Raw genomic sequence first — 20,338 nt, 5'->3', positions numbered from 1 at the left:
GGTCCCTTCAGCACAAGTCCAACGGCCCGGTTGTAGCCACTGGGTCAGTTCGGACTCGTTGCCGTCATCCGATGACTGCTCACCGCCTAAGAGAGGCAAAGCGGTACCGCTTCAGACAGTAACACCGTCTGTCGCCGCACCTGCTCCCGTAGACCCTAAGTGGTCTCTTCTGCAAGACATGCAGTCTAAACTTACGTCTCTGATGCAGGACTTTCGTGCGGAGAAGGTTGCTGCCGTACCAGCTAGTGCAGTACCTAGCCTACAACCCTCCACGCGATCGGTTGTGCGTCCTGTGGACGCTGAGGTAACCTTCTCACGCACACCAGTTGAGAGAGTTCCTCCACCCATGCGTTCCAGTGTGATCTGCCAGCCGCATGTTGACGTTAAGCGACGCACGGAGGTTGCCGTTGACGTTCTGGATGTTCAACAACCGTCAGAGTTGCTTTGTTTTGACGCGGTGCGTCAACCTCCGCAACCCAGTGTGGTTTCCACTGCGCACCCACATCAGTCTAGACAGTCTGGAGTAGACGCTGTGCGTCCCCGCGCTACCATGGTTGTTGCCAGCTCACAGACTGGGCAGCAGTTCCATGACGTTGCGTCCGGCTCAGTCACGCATGCACCAGTGCGACCGGACTCAGCGAACCAGCCGTTACCCACTCCGTTGCCGTTTCCTCATCAGTTGTCGGATGAGGAACTTTCTGATGATGATGTTGCTGCACATATAGATGAACCACAATCAGAATTGGACGAGCCTAAGTCTAACTCAACCCTCTTTGGACTTTAGAAAAGTTTTGGCCATTTTCAAAGAGCTGTTTCCTGACCAGTTTGTTTCTGTGGCTCCTCGTTCTCCGCCTTCAGAGTTTGTTTTAGGCATGCCGTCTACCACTCCTGCCTTTACTAGACTCGTCCTCGCACGCTCGTCCAAGAGAGCTTTGCGGGTGATAGGGGAATGGTTGCAGTCCAAGAAGAGTTTAGGGAAGACAGCCTTTGCTTTTCCCCCTGCTAGACTCTCTTCTAGATCGAGCGTCTGGTATGCCACGGGAGAAGTTCTCGGCTTGGGAGTTCCTGCCTCTGCCCAGGGCGACTTCTCAAGTCTTGTAGACTCTCCCCGCCGCCTTGCCATGAGACGCTCAAAGATATGTTGGTCATCTTCGGACCTGGACCACCTTTTGAAAGGAATCTTTAGGGCCTTCGAAGTTTTTAACTTCTTAGACTGGTGTCTAGAAGCCCTAAGCAGGAAGATCTCTTCGACAGATAAAGAGACTTCCTTGCTCATTATGTCCTGCATGGACAAGGCCGTACGTGATGGGTCTAATGAGCTTGCTGCATCATTTGTGTCCGGAGTCCTAAAAAAGCGAGAAAATCTCTGCTCATTCCTTTCTGCTGGAGTTACACCGTGCCAGAGATCTGAGCTTCTCTTTGCCCCTCTTTCCAAGTGCCTTTTTCCAGAAGTCCTGATTAAGGAAATAGCCGCTTCGTTAGTGCAGAAGGACACTCACGATCTTGTTGCGTCCTCAGCTCGCAAAGCTCCCCCTTTGCCTACCTTGTCAACTAGACCAAGGATGGACACTCCAGCGTCTCGTTTTATTCCGCCCTTTCGTGGCAGAGCCTCCAGCAGAGGAGGTGCTCGTGCCGAAGGGAAACGAGGGAAGAAGAAAGGATCCAAGCCCTATAAGGGCAGAGTCTGACTGCCCGCATCTTCAGACAGCAGTGGGAGCCAGACTCAAGAACTTCTGGCAGACCTGGGAGAAGAGAGGCGCAGATGCACAATCTGTGAAGTTGCTCAGAGAGGGGTACAAGATCCCTTTTGTACGGAAACCCCCTCTAGCAACGTCTCCCATCGATCTCTCTCCCAGGTACAGAGAGGAAGACAAGAGACGAGCCTTGAAACGGGAAGTGTCTCTTTTACTAGAGAAGGGAGCGGTGGTCAAAGTCTCGGACCTTCAATCTCCGGGATTCTACAACCGCCTCTTCTTGGTTTCAAAGAAGACAGGAGGGTGGAGGCCGGTGCTAGACGTCAGTGCTCTGAATGTCTTTGTCACAAAGCAGACGTTCTCCATGGAGACCACAAAGTCAGTCTTAGCAGCGGTCAGAAGGGAAGACTGGATGGTCTCCTTAGACCTAAGGGACGCCTACTTCCACGTCCCCATCCATCCGGACTCCCAACCTTTTCTGAGATTCGTTTTCGAAAAGGTGGTCTACCAGTTTCAGGCCCTGTGCTTTGGCCTAAGCACAGCTCCTCTTGTGTTTACGAGGCTGATGAGGAATGTAGCCAAATTCCTCCATTTATCGGACATCCGAGCCTCCCTTTATTTGGACGACTGGCTTCTCAGAGCCTCTTCCAGTCGTCGCTGTCTGAAGGATCTAAAGTGGACTCTAGATCTGACCAAGGAATTGGGTCTCCTTGTCAATATGGAAAAGTCGCAACTGGTCCCATCCCAAACTATTGTGTATTTAGGGATGGAGATTCACAGTCTAGCTTTTCGGGCTTTTCCGTCGGCCCCCTGAATAAGCCAAGCCCAGTTATGCATCCAGAACATGCTGAAGAAGGAACACTGCTCAGTCAGGCAGTGGATGAGTCTGGTAGGGACGCTATCATCCCTGGAACAATTTGTGTCATTAGGAAGACTACACCTCCGTCCTCTTCAATACCATCTAGCTTTTCACTGGAAAAAGGACAAGATGCTAGAAGCGGTCTCGATCCCCATTTCCGAAAAGATGAAGTCTTGTCTGACTTGGTGGAAGGACAGTATCAACCTAAGAGAGGGTCTTCCCCTGGCTGTTCAGACTCCCAACCACGTTCTCTTCTCGGACGCATCGGACGTAGGCTGGGGCGCGACATTAGACTGTCGGGAATGTTCAGGACTGTGGAACTCGAGTCAAAGGATCTTGCATATCAACTGCAAGGAGCTGCTGGCAGTACATCTGGCCTTGAAAAGCTTCAGGTCTCTCCTTCGAGGCAAAGTGGTGGAAGTGAACTCGGACAACACCACTGCCTTGGCGTACATCTCCAAGCAAGGAGGGACCCACTCACTGACGTTGTACGAGATCGCAAGGGACCTGCTCATCTGGTCAAAAGGTCAAGACATAACACTAGTAACGAGGTTCATCCAAGGCAACTTGAATGTCATGGCAGATTGTCTCAGTCGGAAAGGGCAAGTAATTCCAACAGAATGGACCCTCCACAAGGATGTATGCAAGAGACTTTGGGCCACTTGGGGCCAACCAACCATAGATCTCTTTGCAACCTCGCTGACCAAGAGGCTCCCAATATATTGCTCACCAGTCCCAGACCCAGCAGCAATACATATAGATGCCTTTCTCCTAGATTGGTCACATCTAGATCTATACGCATTCCCACCGTTCAAGATTGTCAACAAGGTACTGCAGAAGTTCGCCTCTCACGAAGGGACAAGGTTGATGCTAGTTGCTCCCCTCTGGCCCGCGAGAGAATGGTTCACCGAGGTACTTCGATGGCTAGTAGACGTTCCCAGAAGTCTTCCTCTAAGGGTGGACCTTCTACGTCAGCCACACGTAAAGAAGGTACACCAAAGCCTCCACGCTCTTCGTCTGACTGCCTTCAGACTATCGAAAGACTCTCAAGAGTTAGAGGCTTTTCGAAGGAGGCAGCCAGTGCGATTGCTAGAGCAAGGAGAGCATCCACCCTTAGAGTCTACCAATCGAAGTGGGAAACTTCCGAAACTGGTGCAAGTCAGTCTCTGTATCCTCGACCAGTACCTCTGTAGCTCAAATAGCTGACTTTCTCTTATACCTGAGAAAAGGACGATCCCTTTCAGCTCCCACTATCAAGGGCTACAGAAGCATGTTGGCATCGGTCTTCCGGCATAGAGGCTTAGATCTTTCCAACAATAAAGATCTTCAGGACCTCCTTAAGTCTATTGAGACCACGAAGGAGCGTCGTTTGGTTACACCTGGTTGGAATTTAGACGTGGTACTAAGATTCCTCATGTCAGACAGGTTTGAGCCGCTACAATCAGCCTCCCTGAAAGATCTCACTTTAAAGACACTTTTCCTGGTATGCTTAGCCTCAGCTAAAAGAGTCAGTGAGATTCATGCCTTCAGCAAGAACATCGGATTTTCGTCAGAAAAAGCTACATGTTCGCTACAACTTGGTTTTCTAGCCAAAAATGAGCTGCCTTCTCGACCTTGGCCGAAATCGTTCGATATTCCCAGCTTATCGAATAATGTAGGCAATGAACTAGAAAGAGTCTTATGCCCTGTGAGAGCTCTTAAGTTCTATTTAAAGCGAACTAAACCTTTACGAGGCCAATCTGAAGCTTTATGGTGTTCAGTTAAGAAACCATCTTTGCCTATGTCAAAGAATGCTTTATCCTACTTTATCAGACTGTTAATACGAGAAGCTCATTCACATCTGAGTGAGGAAGACCAAGCATTGCTTAAGGTGAGGACACACGAAGTTAGAGCTGTCGCAACTTCCGTGGCCTTTAAGCAAAATAGATCTCTGCGAAGTATAATGGACGCAACCTATTGGAAAAGCAAGTCAGTGTTTGCGTCTTTTTATCTAAAGGATGTCCAGTCTCTTTACGAGGACTGCTACACACTGGGACCATTCGTAGCAGCGAGTGCAGTAGTGGGTGAGGGCTCAACCACTACAATTCCCTAATTCCATACCCTTTTAATCTTTCTCTTGAAATGTTTTTATTGTTGTTTTTTTGGGTTGTCCGGAAGGCTAAGAAGCCTTTCGCATCCTGGTTGATTTGGCGGGTGGTCAAAGTCATTTCTTGAGAGCGCCTAGATTAGGGGTTTGATGAGGTCCTGTTGTATGGGTTGCAACCCTTGATACTTCAGATCCTAGGGGTCGATCAGCATCCTAAGAGGATCGCGAGGCTCCGTAAGGAAGACGTACTTAAAAGGCAGAGTAATTGTTCAAGTCGACTTCCTTACCAGGTACCTATTTATTTTGTTTTTGTTATTTTGATAACTTCTAAAATGAAATAAAAAACTCTTAGCTCATAAAAGTGTAAACATATATTACTGGTCTCTACCCACCATCCTGGGTGTGAATCAGCTATATAATCACCGGCTAAGTTAAATATTGAAAAATGTTATTTTGATTATAAAATAAATTTTTGAATATACTTACCCGGTGATTATAAATTAAATGACCCTCCCTTCCTCCCCAATAGAGACGCAGTGGGACGAGGAGAAAATTGAGTCTTTGTTTACATTGAGAGCTGGGTATCTGGTCGACAGATGGCGCTGTTGGGCACACCCGCAACCTGTGTAGCGATCGCTGGCGAGTTTTTTCCGTAGAGTTGTCTGTCGAGCAACAGAGTTGCAGCTATATAATCACCGGGTAAGTATATTCAAAAATTTATTTTATAATCAAAATAACATTTTTAGAACATTACCCAGATAGGTAACCTAGAGTACTTATGATTGTGTCTCAGAAGAAAAGCGGGCTCATGTCAAGAGTTTTAGTGAGATATGATCACTTTTTACATCTTAATTTTTAAGTTAAATTTGGACTTCACAGTTTTATCAGGTTTCACATGGCAGTAGACCACTACTTTAGTTACTTTTTTATTGAAGAAATTTTACTCGGTAGTTTCTTTATTAATATTTCTTAAATCCGCAGTATTCCTTCGGCCCTCTTTACATGTCTTTAATTTACCTTTGTTCTCATTTTCTTTCCTCCATCTTGCTGTTGAACCTCTTCTAATCCCTACTTTATAGGGTAATGTGTGTGTTGAATGGCCTCAGGCCCCAGTGCCTTGGTTGTATAGCCCAAACTTGTGAATCCAATCTGTGATCAGGCTTCAGTTGCTGTTTTGGGCTTGGGAACATTATCAACAATTTAGCAAGTTTGTCAGGTCTTGGAATTCTGCTGTCACCAGCTGTTGCACCGTACAGTAGTGATCTAGTGGTCAGCATCCATAAATCCTTGCCATTTAAAATTCATATACACCAAGACTACATTATCAATTTTTGCCAGAGCTAAAGTCTAATTCTTGACCCCCTGTTACTCATGAGCTATGATTTCTTAATATGTAAATTTATTTATACAATCTCCTACTGGTATCTAAAGGTCCTTCACCTTCCCTATAGGATGTCATCAACCTAAGTCTGAATTTATAATCCAAAGAGGCATTATTTTTAACCTAGTGACCTCCTCCCAACTACACTTATTTTTTGATTGTTAATGATGTAATGAGGTATCCCGATGTGCATGTTTTAATTACTGAGAAAAGTATATAATAATTTTAATTTATCCAAGGATCAGAGCATCTAGGCATATTGCGGACATAAACAGACTAAAGTTTGTTGAAAGGATTGGGTTTATATTGAATATTTTTTTAACAATTACATTGTACTTAACAAATTATTTGAGTTATAATTATTGACCACCATTTTATACAGTTGAGTTGTGTTGCCTGAAAGAATGGGATATGTTCATAAAAGAAAGATTAGACTTTTAATGAAGTTTTACAAGTTTAAATTTTGGGTTCTATCATATCAGTTAGTGATTTAAAGAAAGGTTATCTTTTATTTTTGAATTTCCATAATTAAATATTAAGTCATGAGTTTCTTTAGTGGAATATATAGTATAGAAGGCACTATATTTTTGTAAACACTTGTTCAAGCATTATACTTACTTTAGAAAAAAAATTTTACTCTGCATCGTAAAGCAGTGTTGTTAGGAATGGACTGTTAAATTCCAAAGCTAAAGGAGAAAAGGACAAAATTATTAATTTTATAAACCAAACACGAGTGTATGCTAAATGTGCTATCATAGACTGCTGATTAATATTAGTGTTAAACAAATGCAATAACTTTTAGATAAAGCTTATCTTGAATATTCGTTACAAAACAAAACTTGATGGAACATCTTATATACGAAAAGATTTCAATTTTTTTTTGTAATGAAAGATTGGATCATAATGAGAAGAAAGAAAGTTTTTGTAAATATGCAAAATTAATCTTGCCCGAATTGCAGATACAGCTACAGTATCTCTCTTTAGTAGTTAAAGGTGTGATACATTACTTGTCATTAAAGTTTTTTATTATAATGCCAAGTTAAAAATCATGCTAAAAGTTTTTTTTAATTAATGGGAAAAAAGTTCCTTACTACTAGAAGGACTCGCAAGGTATGGAGTGGATGATGATAACCTGATAAAGTTAGTGGTAATTTTATCTGCAATTGCTTGGATATGATTACTGAGACATATTATAGTCAGCAGCTAGCTGCAATGCTTCAGCATGAGGTTGATCTCCAGCAACGGCAGCAGCAAAGTTTTGAACGTCTCAAGGATTCTCTTGGCCTTCACAATATGACAGAGTGAGTGATAATGTCATGTGGTTTTTATTTGGAATGGTATCTGTTCTAACCTTGCATGATGTGAAGCTTGTCATATCTAGAAACTCGACTCGCAAATATTTCTTATTACTTTTAGCCATTCATAGATGTTTCGTATTGTATGTAAAGCTATATCTTTTAAATGACATGACTTTTTACCTACCCTACTATCTTTTATTGCTTGATTGTAAAATACTTGATGTAAAAAAATTATTTTACTCTACAACCCATCCTTCTTGTATGAAAAAAAATTCATGTAGTTTCCATAATTTCCTCAAGCAGTTTTGCTTTTTATTCTATTAATGTTTCTGTTGTAGTGTCTTCATTGTTACGTGAAATGTTGTTTGGCACATGATTTTCATTACCTGCTATAAGTTGAAATTTGTACTGTAATTTGGAAATTTTATAAAACATTGAAATTAGCTGAAACTATTGAAACTTTGATTTAATTTTCTTTTTCTATGTGATATGATGGTGTGCAGTATTGGTAATCTTTTGGGATTCATAGACTACTTCTACCATTGGTATATTTTGTGTGGTTCATGGAAGTAGAAAATATTGAACATAGTTTTTTAGGATAGCCATTAGTGCCTGATTACTCCAAAAACAAATTTGTTTGTAGGAAAACACATTTTCAGTACAAACCCATCAATCATCATTTAATACCACTTTAAGGTTTTTGCTGCTTATATCAAGACCTGCATGTGATGCTGCAGTTATTTTTTGTTTTTTTAGTTGTCTAAAATATTCCTGGTAAGAGTGACGAGTAGGAAGTAGGGCACTCATTATCTGATTGATGTGGTTTGTATAGAAAGGTTTGTTTGAAGTGCCATAAAAGCATTGCTTTAATATGGTCAAAGATCAACTGAATCAATTAAATAATTATATAATTATATATGGAGGAAGGATTATCAATCGAAATGTCTGGAAGTAGAGAGAGGGAAAAGATAAGTGATCAGGCCTCTGCTAAGAAAGCAAGATTCTAAGATATATGTTTAATTTTTTTTCTCAAAAATAATCAGCAGTGGCTTTTAAGTTGGCCAGTTTGTAAATAAGAGACTATAAAAGGTAACAAAAGCACTTGATAGCAGGTTGTGCCATGAAGGCAGGTACTCTTGAGAGCCTTTCTGAGGAATGAACTGTCCAAAGTGACATGGTTGTGGTTTGTAAGGATCAATACCACCCAAGTTCAATCTCTGCAGAATTAAAAATAGAGAGAGGCTCTCTGTAGCCTTGGATCGCAGATAAGGACAATTGTTCATCACTACAGTAGTACCTTTCACAAGTATGTAAATATTTATATATAGTACACTAATTTTTAAAGGTTTATAATGGAATTTAATGACCTAATTATAACCCTTAACATCAGAAATTAATACAAATTAATTAGTCACAAAAAGAAAAAAGTATTGACAAATTAACTCAAATTACCTTTGAGGAGAGATGTGACTGGTGTGAAAGAGACAAGAGAGGAGGAGGAGGAATTGGTTACTTCTATCAAGAGCATTTCTGATAAAGTGTTGGTTATTGTTTCTTGAATGACATTCACTATCACAAACTGAATCACTTAATCTATACTTTATGGGTACTTGGTCATCTTTTTATTACACTTACATTCAGTTTTGATAGGGAACTTATGTAGAGAAGACTGTTTTTGGCTTTTCTTTAAAAGGGCAGGAAAATGGGGTAAAAATCACATGAACACAGTGTGACCACTGCTTTGTGTGGCGTATGAGCACCACCTGACTGATTTTGGGCTAATCTCGTCAGTACTTGTCCACAAAAACTGAGTGTAAGGTAAATTTTTAGTCACAGGCTAATATAATGCTTATAAGCCAATTTGAATTTCTATTCCTGTAAACCAATTTGCTTGTATTAAGAGTTACTCATAAACTGAGGTACTTCTTTTAGAAATATGAACTTGTCTGTTGCAGTAACTTGAGTGTGGTGTGCTTGAATATCCCATTTATTACACCACGTAAAAAACTTAAAACGCTTTCTTGGGTAAAAGTTAGTGGTTGAGGTTTTACATAGTTTTGTAATTGTAACTTTGTGACTTGTAAAGAATTTTAAGAGTTTATTCTGGATCATCTGCAATTGCTCCAGACAGCTTTCAGTGTTGTGGAAGTTGGGTTGCTTTAGGAGTTTCCTCCATTTGGTAAGGACGCATCTTTCTTGCTTGGTCAAGACAGGAGCAGTGTCTACTATCAAAGATTTCCTTTTGATAGCAACACACATCCCTGTCCCACAATGCTGTGTCTGGCCGAGGTAAAAAGTATAGTAGAAACCTGTTGTAGAAAGATTTGATAAACAGGCTAAGGGAGTACGTATATCTATTGTGAGAAATAATTTTTTGGGGGATCTGGGAATTCCTGTTTAGGGAGTTGATCACTTTTCAAGCTTGACAAATTTTTGCATGATCATAGTGCTATTCTCCTCTTTGGTCTTTGAGATGTGTGACTATCAATATGTAACAAACATGACCCCTTTGCTCTGCCTTTCTGATAATTTCTTGGAGACTGAAGAAGGCAGCCTTTAGATTCAGAAAAATACTTTTGTGGCAGTGCTTCTACCATGATAGCAAAATACCCTTGAAATCCAGGCATATGAAGTTAGTTCTTTACCCCCTGAGCTAGTGCATCTATAAACGTATGAACCTTTGTATCTAGAAGAACTAGAAAAATTTTCCAACAAAATCTCAATTATAGCTGTAGAAGGCGAATCCGGAAACACCTGTAGAAGACTAACTTCCCTGAGGAAACTGCGTCAGCTATCACCACACTGCGAGGACCTGGCTGTTGGACAGGAGCAGGTACAAAACTGGTGGACACCCCCTTAGTGGGGTAGTGCCATCAGTACACCTTGAACAGTACACTGTTGGCATCGCCTATTGGGTCCTTTCAAGGCCTGGATGCATTCAATTTTTATTTATCTAGTATAGGCTTTCTTCATTCCTGCTTCCTTTCTTCACTATTGCTGTTCAACCTCATAGCTTTTCCTTCATACTGCAACCTCAGGGTTTTTCCAATTGCACATGAAGGCTGAATGGCTTTCCAAAGCCCCAGTGCTGGGACAGAATTCATAAATCCCACCATACAATTGGACACATGCTTTTATTTGAAGGAAAAATTCATTCCTGGTGAGTGTAAATAAATACCTCTTTGTTTTGAAGGGTTAAGGTTGAACTCCAATTCACTAATAGACCCAAGGAGTGACATAGCCTGAGGAGAATAGCCATGTGAGAAAGCATTTTTTCCTTAGATGAGTTACGTGACATTCTTCAAGTAGTGGCAAAGATGTATCCCAACTTTGTGCTCAGGCCAGGAAATTCATATTAGAGGTGCAGTCTACAGGCAGGGTAACAACTGATGTAGTGTTCCTTATTGGATGGAGAATAATTTTATAAAAAAATGGAGGGATCAGAATATAAAAATATCCTTCTTGTCCAGAAAATTGCCCTACGTGATGGATCATATCTCATAAGCTATTGAAATACCATTATTTAAGAAATGGTATTTAGCTTCTTGAGTTTTGTAATCGACTTTCAATCTCTTGAGGCTTTTAGGATAACAAAGATACAATTATAAAACCTAGGTAACTCCGGAGAGATATCACTTTCATGGCTTTCTCAAGAATGGAGTTTACCTCCTCACCCAAAGATTGAAACATCATGTTGATTTTGATGGAGTTGAAGGAACTGGATGAGGGACTCTCTCTCTGTTCATAAGAAAGAAGTGATACTTGTAGTGTAGAACTCTAAGGACCCTCTTCTGTTTCTGTAATCATCCAAAAGCTCAATGACTGGAAATGAGCCCTCACTGGAATATGTGATGCAGAAGTTGGAAGGATGGCATCATCAGTGGTATATCCCTTTGCCTGGAGTCTTAGACATGAAATATCTTCATCTGACTGAAAGGAGAAACATTGTCTTTTCTCGGAGTACTTTTGTCTTCTGTAATAGAAAAGTGAGCCTCAATTGGAATAAGTACAACTGAATTGAAAGGCCTGGGTTTCTGGTCAGAGTAAGCCCTTGGTTTGTAAGGCAAGTTAAACTAACTGTAAAGTGACTTAGAGAATAAAAATGAGACTGAGGACCTGCTGAGATTGAAGTTTTGTGCCTTGCTGGGCATAGAGAAGAGCATATTGCTCCACTCCGTATCAAAATACTTCTTGATGAAGAAGAGTTTAGGGGTTGACGATGCAAAGTTGCTAAAGACCTGCAAGAGAGAGGTCCTAGAATGGGAAATATCTTTCTCAGCATGATATTGGTCAGCTCATACTGTATGAGGCTATTGCACAGGATGGAGGCTCTGCCAATAGAGGGAAGTTAACCTGTGAGGCGTAGCTATATTTTGAGAACGTTTTCTGATGAAAAAGTGTCCTAGCACTTCCAAAAACCCACTTTAATCAGACCTTTGTGAAGCAGTTGACCTCAGGGATTAGTGATGTAATAGGACCAGACAAGGTGACCAGAGCATTCTTAGTGACGACAGTAGAGGCATCAAAACCCCATAATGATCAGGATGGACACCTGCTGTTCAAGAAACGACCATAAACTTTAAAGGAGGACTGGAGTTGAAGGCCTCGTTATTCAGGAGAGGGATATGCGCAATGTGCATCATCATAATAGTACTGGCTGCAGCATTTGCTGAAGGAACTATATGTAACACCTAAGACAGTGGAGAATTAGCTACCATAGTATGTACGAGGGGACGAGGTAGCACAGTTACGGCTATTAGGGTGTAGGAGGAGGAAGCAGTAGGAGTAGGCTGAGTTAGCTGCAAGGTATCCAAGTACAATTCATTGTTTGCGCTCAGCACAAGAAAACGACTCTGGTGATCAAGTAATGCAACACCCACAGGCCTCTACAAGTGACAGTTGGGCAACAAGACTACAGCAAATGAAATTGGTGAAGATGGTGGGAGGCGCATGGTCAGCAGCAATTACCCAGAAAGTCATGAAAAATTTACTTGAACAATAGGAGATTTGAAAGAAATTGGAGTCATTCAAGTTCTTAATATTTATATTTTGTGAAAATCTTCTAGTGTTAACATTATTAATCAGTTTATAATGTTTAATCTTTTTTTTTTATACTAGTCTGTGTACCTCTACAGTATAGTGCTTTTTGTGTTAACATGAATACAAATGGTTTCTTTGTAAAGTTATCCATTCAGAATTTTTTTTTTTATAATATTATTGAGTGACACTCCTATAGGAGAAACTTCCTCTCTGATATTAGAAACGTTCTGGACTTTTTTTTTCTTTCAACTCGATACTTTTTTTTTTTTCTTTTTCTTTTAAATAAGTGCATCCTTTGCCAATGTGACTTCCTGACATATGTATTAACATCAGTTTAAGACTCCATTATTTTGAGGTTTGTATTGATTTTGTTTGGTGATGGTAATTTTTTTGTTTGATTTACCCCTTCCTCCACCTGTTGCTAGTAATATCAATTGTCTTACTTTACAGCATTAAATATTTAATTTCAGACTGCTTTGTTTTCAACAATACTGTACTTTGCTTTTATGGGCTTTTCATTTTTGTGTGATGTTTTGCTTTATGAAAAGGAAATGATTTTATCCTGGCTTGAGCTAAACCAAATTTATGGTATGATTTTATTATTTCAGGAATAGGATCTCTTTTTCAATCTGTTTTTCTTTCAGAAGTTAGACTTAGCGGAAGAGTACATATATTTATAAATGAATAATCTAGGTGGATAACAAGTGGAGGCATCATTTTATCAAGTGTTTTTGTGCTTAGAAGGATTTAGGGGATATAAGGAATGTTAAAAATGTGAGATTTCAAGTCATAGAGTTGGAGATAACTGTTGCTTTTTCAGGCCATGTGAACATGCCAGGGCTTGTCCAAAATACTGCTTTGCAGATTTTTATACTTTATATATGCTTTTCCTCATGATGGTCTTGAAGTGGATGTACATCATCTACATCTGGCTTTCTTTTATGTTAATTGATGCCCTAATTTACTGTTAATATACCTACTGTATTATTGTATTGCATGGAAATTTGCAGTACAGGTACAGTAGATTTTTTTTTTACCAAAGTGTACCATCCAAGTGATCTTAATGGCCTCATTACCACACAAATACAATTTTATTAATACATCTGTCAAGCTCTGCTTGCATAAAATCTCTATATTATGCATGACCTCTTAAGTGCTTTTAAGACTAGGCAGTAGAGGCATCAGTGTCATTACTTTACCATGTATCCTTGTAGGGAGGACCTTGGGGCTCCAGTTTCAGTGTTTTTACCTCTTTCTTTTATGCCAGTTCTATTTGCATTCTTGTCCCGGCACCATCGAAATTCTCAACTATGTCAATTTCTAATTGCTGAATTTGGTTTTTCTCTATGGTGTCTTTTATCTTGTAATAGTCATGGGATTTTCTCCCAAGTTGTATAATTAATTTCATGACAAAATTTAATAGACTGGTATTTTGGTACATTTATAGTACCTGTCCTGTATACTGTATGTAGATTGCAATTTGTATAAAGAAACTTTGATGCATTTTCCCTCTTGTTATCATATATAATATACATTGTATTAACCACTGTCTGTATTTACTACTGCAGAGCTTCATTTTGTGTGGAACTAAAAGAATTATACTATACAATAAATTTTATGTATAGGAATTTTTTGTACAGTAGATTGAAAAAAGAACTGTACATTCCATAATTCTCTCTCTTTTTTTTGTCTCTCAGTTCTTCTTGCATGAGAACAATAATGTATGGTATCTTGAACAATGATTTTTAAAAAAAATACTTACTTCCTTATTGCAATGCCTAAAATACTGAATAAAATCATATATAAATATAGATTACATTAAAAGCACTGTATTCTACTCTAATCTGTTTAAAAAGTGGAAGTGTGGAATACAGGGGTATTATTAGTGAAGGAAAAATAGTCCAAAAGTGTTCATATTAGATGCTATGGGGACAATATGTGATTGAACTCGGTTCTGTCGACCGAATATAATAAATGTCATTTGATGCTCATGATCGAAATATACAGGGAGTAGGAAATTTTCAATGCCTAGCAAGAATAAGGAGCTAATATGAACAAGGGCTTTCAAGCACTGTTAAGGTACACTGGCAAGTCTCGAAAGAGGTTGAAAATTGGGATACACTTGACTAATACAGATATTGAGAGGATGTAAAAGACAAAGGAGCAGCAGTTTTGATAGACTGGAAGATGATTATGGAACTCTTCCTAAATAAAAGTAACATATCCAACAAGAGAACCTATGATACATGCATAACAACTCTACTACTCTCTTCAGAAGAGAAATGGATACTGACAAGGAAAATGGAGATACTGTAATTGATTCATGGGGAACAGAGTAAATTTCATGCCTCTGATTTAGAAATTTTGTTAATTGTTAATGAGAATGCAAATTAAACTTAATCATATGGGAAAGTTGATCAGATATTTTTCAAGTATGTCTTGGGTTTTAGAGTATAATGATAAAATTTGAATATGAATTTCTTCTGTGAGGAGCATTTTTCACACTATTATGAGGAACACTGATGTGGTTCTTAAACGAAGGAAACTATGAAAAGTTGTAACTACTTCCAGGGAGACCTTGGCAAATATTTTAAGGCATATTGAAGGACAAATAGGTAGCATATCTAAACAGCACTAAACCTACACAACCTGAAAAATTTCTTGCAAACCTGAACAGTGATCAAAAGACAAAAATTAGTCGTAAACTATCACTGAGAGTCACAAATTCAATGGATAACAAAGCTCATAAGTGCAATGGGCTATGACCAAAATAGAATTCTATATAGATCAAGGTACAAAGTTTGACTGAAGACAGGAAAACTGTGTCATGACATTAGGGCTATTCAAATGAAACCTGGAATAAGTGACTGGTTGTTGGGAATATTTCAGTTAATAGTAGATCATGTTTTGAAAATGTATGAATAGAGGAGATAGACTGAAGGCATTGACTAAGAGTAGGAAAGTATTGAAGCAAGAACCATTATGAACATCAATTGAAAAACTTAAAGTGCAATTTATCCAGTGCTCAAGTTGTCTTATTATTACCTGTTATTGAGCCTTATGATTCAAATCACCTAGTATAAGTTTTATCTCGTAATAATGCCTTTTTTTTGGTTTGCAATAATTCGTAATTGTAGGCAATTCATTAAGTACCATTCCAGATTAAAAATGTTCTGACCTAAAACTTTTCCTAAACAATGAAATGAGGACTACTGTGATTGCAAATGTTTGTTTAAATGCTTGATTTCTGCATGTGGATGTAATAAAGGAAAATATGAAGGTAGAGCAGCCAAATTTTTGGCATTGTTAACCAGATGAAATATATCCTTTCCTGCTGCTGATTTTCCTTTGTGTGAAAGTTATCGATGTGGAATAGGTGACAGCAAACAACATGCAGTGTTTTACCTGAAAAACTAGATATAACCTTCAATTATGATGCTCATTTTAAAAGTAAAGTAACTTGGAGCTCTGTAATTATGACTTGTCTTCACTTTGGTGAGACATTTTTGGCTCTTCATTTTAGAATTCCCTACAGGAATGCAGTACAGTTCTAATACAGTAGTTAGGCACATTTTATGTGACAGATTGTTTTGATAGGGAGAATGGAATGAAATATTTTGAAAATAAGCCCATAAAGAATTTTGTTTTTATGTACCAGTTATCAAGGGATAAGAATCTGTTAGTTAGGAAGTAGAATGGGACTTCTCTGTGTATATACAAGTGCACAATACATTTATTCATATATGTGTTTGACTATACATAATGTATTGTTAAAAGTATAGTATAAGTCTAAGGTAGTTTAACCAGGTCACCATTTTTAATTTCCAAGGTCTGTCCTGAAGGAATCATTCCATTGCAGTTTTAACAATTTTTTTTATAATTATTATAATTACAATTAATTTTCTATTATTATAGTATTTGTCATTATTTTCAGATTAGCAATATTGTGCTTCCCGAAATGGTAGATGAATGTTATATTTTAGTTTATTTTTCTGTTGAAGACTTTTGAATGATTTTAATGAGACTGTTACTAAGTGTCATACGTTCTATCACAATGGATGAATTTGAAATGCACTTCATATCAAGAGCAGAGGCTTAAGTTTTTTTCCTTTGTTGTCATACTGAATTTCCATCAAATGGGGGAAAATGTGTTTGTTGAAATGTCACATCAGAAATGGATAGAAGGGTATTGGATTCTTGTCAGTATTCTAACTTCTGTAATTTTTTATGTCTGTAGTGGTTTTTAAATACAGTACTAAAATACCTTTTTTTCAGGTAGGGGCAGCGTTTGAGATTTTAGAGTATAGTGCTGTATACTCACTGGTGTTGATGTAGTTGTGAAACAAGTTTTTCTTAGAATTAAATATTTGTCTAAATTTTTTAAGCATTATTTTTGTTTCATATTTTAGAAGAATTTATTTATAAAGTCTTGATTGATAAACCTGTGTACCTTACAACACTATTATTCTGGTTGGTTTTTGACTAAGCTGTTTTTTATTAATTTTATAAATCATTGCTCTTTTCCAAATTTAAAATTTACCATATTTTAATTTACATTGTATTTTCAGCGAGGAAATAGCACAAAAGCTCCAAGAAGAAGAAAATCGTTTGGCTGCTGCAGCAGAGGCCGCCTCTGCAAGTCATCCTCGGCAGACTGTACCTTCTTCCCTTCCAGCGTACCAGACTCCTAATCCTTCAAATGCACATGAAGAAAAAAAGAAAAAGGAGGTATTTATAGTATAATTTCCTTTTGTTTTGTTATAGAAAGTTATCACTACTCTATAAGAATATAAACATTTGATCTGATATTTATGACTATTGCATGCTGTAATTCTTACTTTGAGATCTCATACTCAATTTGTAATTGCCTCTTGAGAATATTTTATAGGAAGGTTAGTTAGTGTATACAGTACAATTACTATCAAGGGTGAGCATCCAAGGTACAATGCACAAAATCACACAACACAACAGCTGAAGATATTCTTCTTTTTAAAGGCATAAATTTTTTATACACATAGGAACAAATGGATCTACAGTCAATTACAGTGGAGCCTGGCAGTGATGTTCCTTATATTGGGTTAGGGGGTGGGTACCAGAGGTAACTGATGCACTATGGAGTCAACTTTATTTTAAAATAAGGTGGATCTGGAACCAGAGACTTATATCTGTCAGTATGTTAATGGTTGATTTCTTCATCAATACTCGTTTCATAGAATATTTTGGTTGCAGAAATCGTCATTAAAAGTAACGTTGCTGTCGAGATATCAGTGACCCGAGATAGACCAATTTCATTTAAGAAATTTCTTACATTTTTGTGCTTATTCAATACAGGGCTTGATGAACAGTTTCCTTGTTCATATGAGCTTGGAAACATGTAAGAGGTCCCGTTCCAATTTGGTGTGCTTGTTGCCTGTGGGATTTAATTGAGACCATATAGGATCTCGCAAAACTAGTAGAAGTTGATGGTCCTAGGAGAGTAAACAAAATATGTCTTCACACAAAAATTACATGGAAATATGAGCTTGTTTTGCTTGGTGATGTTTGGTCAAAACTTGCACAGTGGAGAGACTTCCAAGATTTTTTAGAATAGAGAAGCTGGAGAACTGTTGGCACAGAATAGGAATGGGTTTGCAGGAACAAATAGATATCACTAAAGGGGCCAAAAGTAAATTTGAGTGTGAACCCTGTAAATAAAATAGGGAGTCATAATAAGGAGGGACCAATATGAAAGCACAAAAAGTCAGGGAATGAGGGTATAAGGAAAAATATAAATTTTATTGGAATACAAGCAGAATGTTCATAGTACAGAAAAGCTCAGAGAATTTGTGGTATGAAAATAATAATAATAATGAGAATATAAAAGTTCTGTTATTTATGAGGAAATGATGATGGTGATTTTTACTCAATTTTTTTTTCCTTTGCAGTGTGTCATCCTTTGAGGCTCTGTGGAAGCTTTTACCTCTCCAAGGAAATTGTAGATGATACAAGTAACAAAGTATTTTTGTTAATGTGTATATTGATGAATTTTTTTTAAAATATGTAATTTTTCTTGTGCTTTTTGAGAATAATGAAACTATGGTTATTGAATTTGCACATTAATGCACACTCACACACACCTTTTATCATGTGCTTGTCTTATATTTTGTGTGTTACAGATTATGAATTAAGTGTGGTTTGAATATAAGCAGGGAATCAGTGTATATAGTTGAGTGTGTGTATATATATACTGTATATATAAGTATATGTACAGTACAGTATGTATACAGGTATATATGTATATGTATAAACATTTATATAAAACAGAACTTATAGTGTATGATTCATTTTATAATATAGAATTTTATTTATCATATTTCTAAAGTGACACAACACAGGAATTTATCTAGATTTTTGTTTATACCTTAAGTAGTTTAGCTGGGCATACATGATCACCATTTGGTCTTTAAATATGTAACACTTGCAGCACACAAGAAAATCTTCATGCATACCAGTCTAAGAAACTGTTGATGATGTTATGGTAGTTCACAAGGAAATATTTTTCAATACTGTACGTGTATTTTCAACGTAAATGGTGGGTTAAAGTGAATATAGAGTATACATAAAGGTGTTTTTGGTACCATGTAATGTAAACTGTGATTTTTAAATTTTCCCTCTGTATCAGTGAAAATAGTAATCTGAAATAGTGTAAAGTAACTGTACAAATGGCATCTTTGTTTATCTGCAGTTGTTTACATTATCTTTTCATCATAATTCAGAATGTCACTTTCACTGGTGCTGTGTTACGTTACAATGGCAATTGCTCAGACATTCACTCTTGGACTGGTGCTCATAGACACTAGAAGAATTCTTTTACTGTCAGCTGTTGATGTAAAGATTTGGGATGATTTTGTGATACTGATATGTTTAAAGAAAGTGATTCATGGCAATAGCTGTTACTTGTTTTCAACCCACAGATTTAGGTTTAAATGTGGTCCTAGCTCATGAAAATTAGGCAACTGATGCCCAGAAACTTTTCTGTGGTTTTGAGGTTAACCTAAGATTTGTTCAAGGAATTTAGTTTACACAATGACCTAGTCCTGTCTGTCATATAATAGACTATTTTGAGTTACTGTATTTTATGCCTTATTGAGCAGTCTTTCTATTCTAACTAAATGTTGGAATTTATCGCAATCAGGGTTCAGTGAATTTCACTGGCTGTTACTACACTGGATTTAGGTTTATTAATCAGTTCCTGGAGTATAATTGGTAATTGTAACCACATAACTATTATTCTTACTTAAAGTTGCACTTTTGAAAATCAGTATTGTGGATCAATGTTGTTTTGTGAATAAATTAGAGACTGAATATTTCTCTTGAAGAGAATGGCAACTGCAGATATCTAATATATTAAGCAATGATGGGGTATGAGTGAAATCTTGTTAGTTGTTGAGAGAGAATTTAGGTGTGTATGTGAAAATGTAAATAATGATGATGTAGGAATCATGGCAGGAAAAATGTAGTCAACTTGTTGCACATTGATGTAAGCAAATAAACTACAGAAGTGTTTCAGTGTAAGTTAAATTTTGACTTCAAGATTGGCTTTGTGAAGATTTAATTGGGTAACTCATTAATGCAGACAAATAAGCTATTGAATGTTTTGATTTGTATGTCTTCATGGAAGGGAAAGAACATCTTTGTAAATGGAGCAAGTTTTGATTTACTGTATTCAAGTAATGAAGGGATTTTGAACAGAGTGTTTGTAGGACTTTGATTTTATATGAATAAAAGAGTGAAGTTATTGTTTAGTATAATAAAAAATTAAAGGCTCTATAAGGTTTCAAGTATTGGATTAAACATGAATAATTATTTGTAATTACTAAATTTTCCGCATTGTACATAAAGGAATAATGATCTGTTCATGATTGAAAATGGAAGAATATAAATTCAAAAGTAACAATTTTTTTTTTTTAGTAAAGGAAGTACAGGTATATAATGGTTCTC

The 20,338-nt window shown here is 37.6% G+C and overlaps 1 protein-coding gene across 2 annotated transcripts in view; it reads left to right on the top strand.

Moving 5' to 3' along the window:
* LOC137640185 (ubiquitin carboxyl-terminal hydrolase MINDY-1-like) overlaps positions 1-20,135 on the top strand; it is a 114,688-nt gene extending 94,553 nt beyond the window's left edge. The window contains exons 7-9 of one of the 2 annotated variants that reach the window (XM_068372712.1): positions 7,217-7,321; positions 16,927-17,086; positions 18,283-20,135. In XM_068372712.1, coding sequence (XP_068228813.1) covers positions 7,217-7,321; positions 16,927-17,086; positions 18,283-18,297 — 280 coding nt within the window. In that variant the 3' untranslated portion in view covers positions 18,298-20,135. The remainder of the gene's footprint in view (positions 1-7,216; positions 7,322-16,926; positions 17,087-18,282) is intronic. The other variant, XM_068372713.1, reaches the window with a different exon arrangement.
* The last annotated feature ends 203 nt before the right edge of the window (positions 20,136-20,338 follow it).

Source organism: Palaemon carinicauda, chromosome 4 (assembly GCF_036898095.1).
Source record: "Palaemon carinicauda isolate YSFRI2023 chromosome 4, ASM3689809v2, whole genome shotgun sequence".
NCBI lineage: Eukaryota > Metazoa > Arthropoda > Malacostraca > Decapoda > Palaemonidae > Palaemon > Palaemon carinicauda.
The sequence above is the reverse complement of the archived record's forward strand: the minus strand, read 5'-3'. Positions and strand labels throughout refer to the sequence as shown.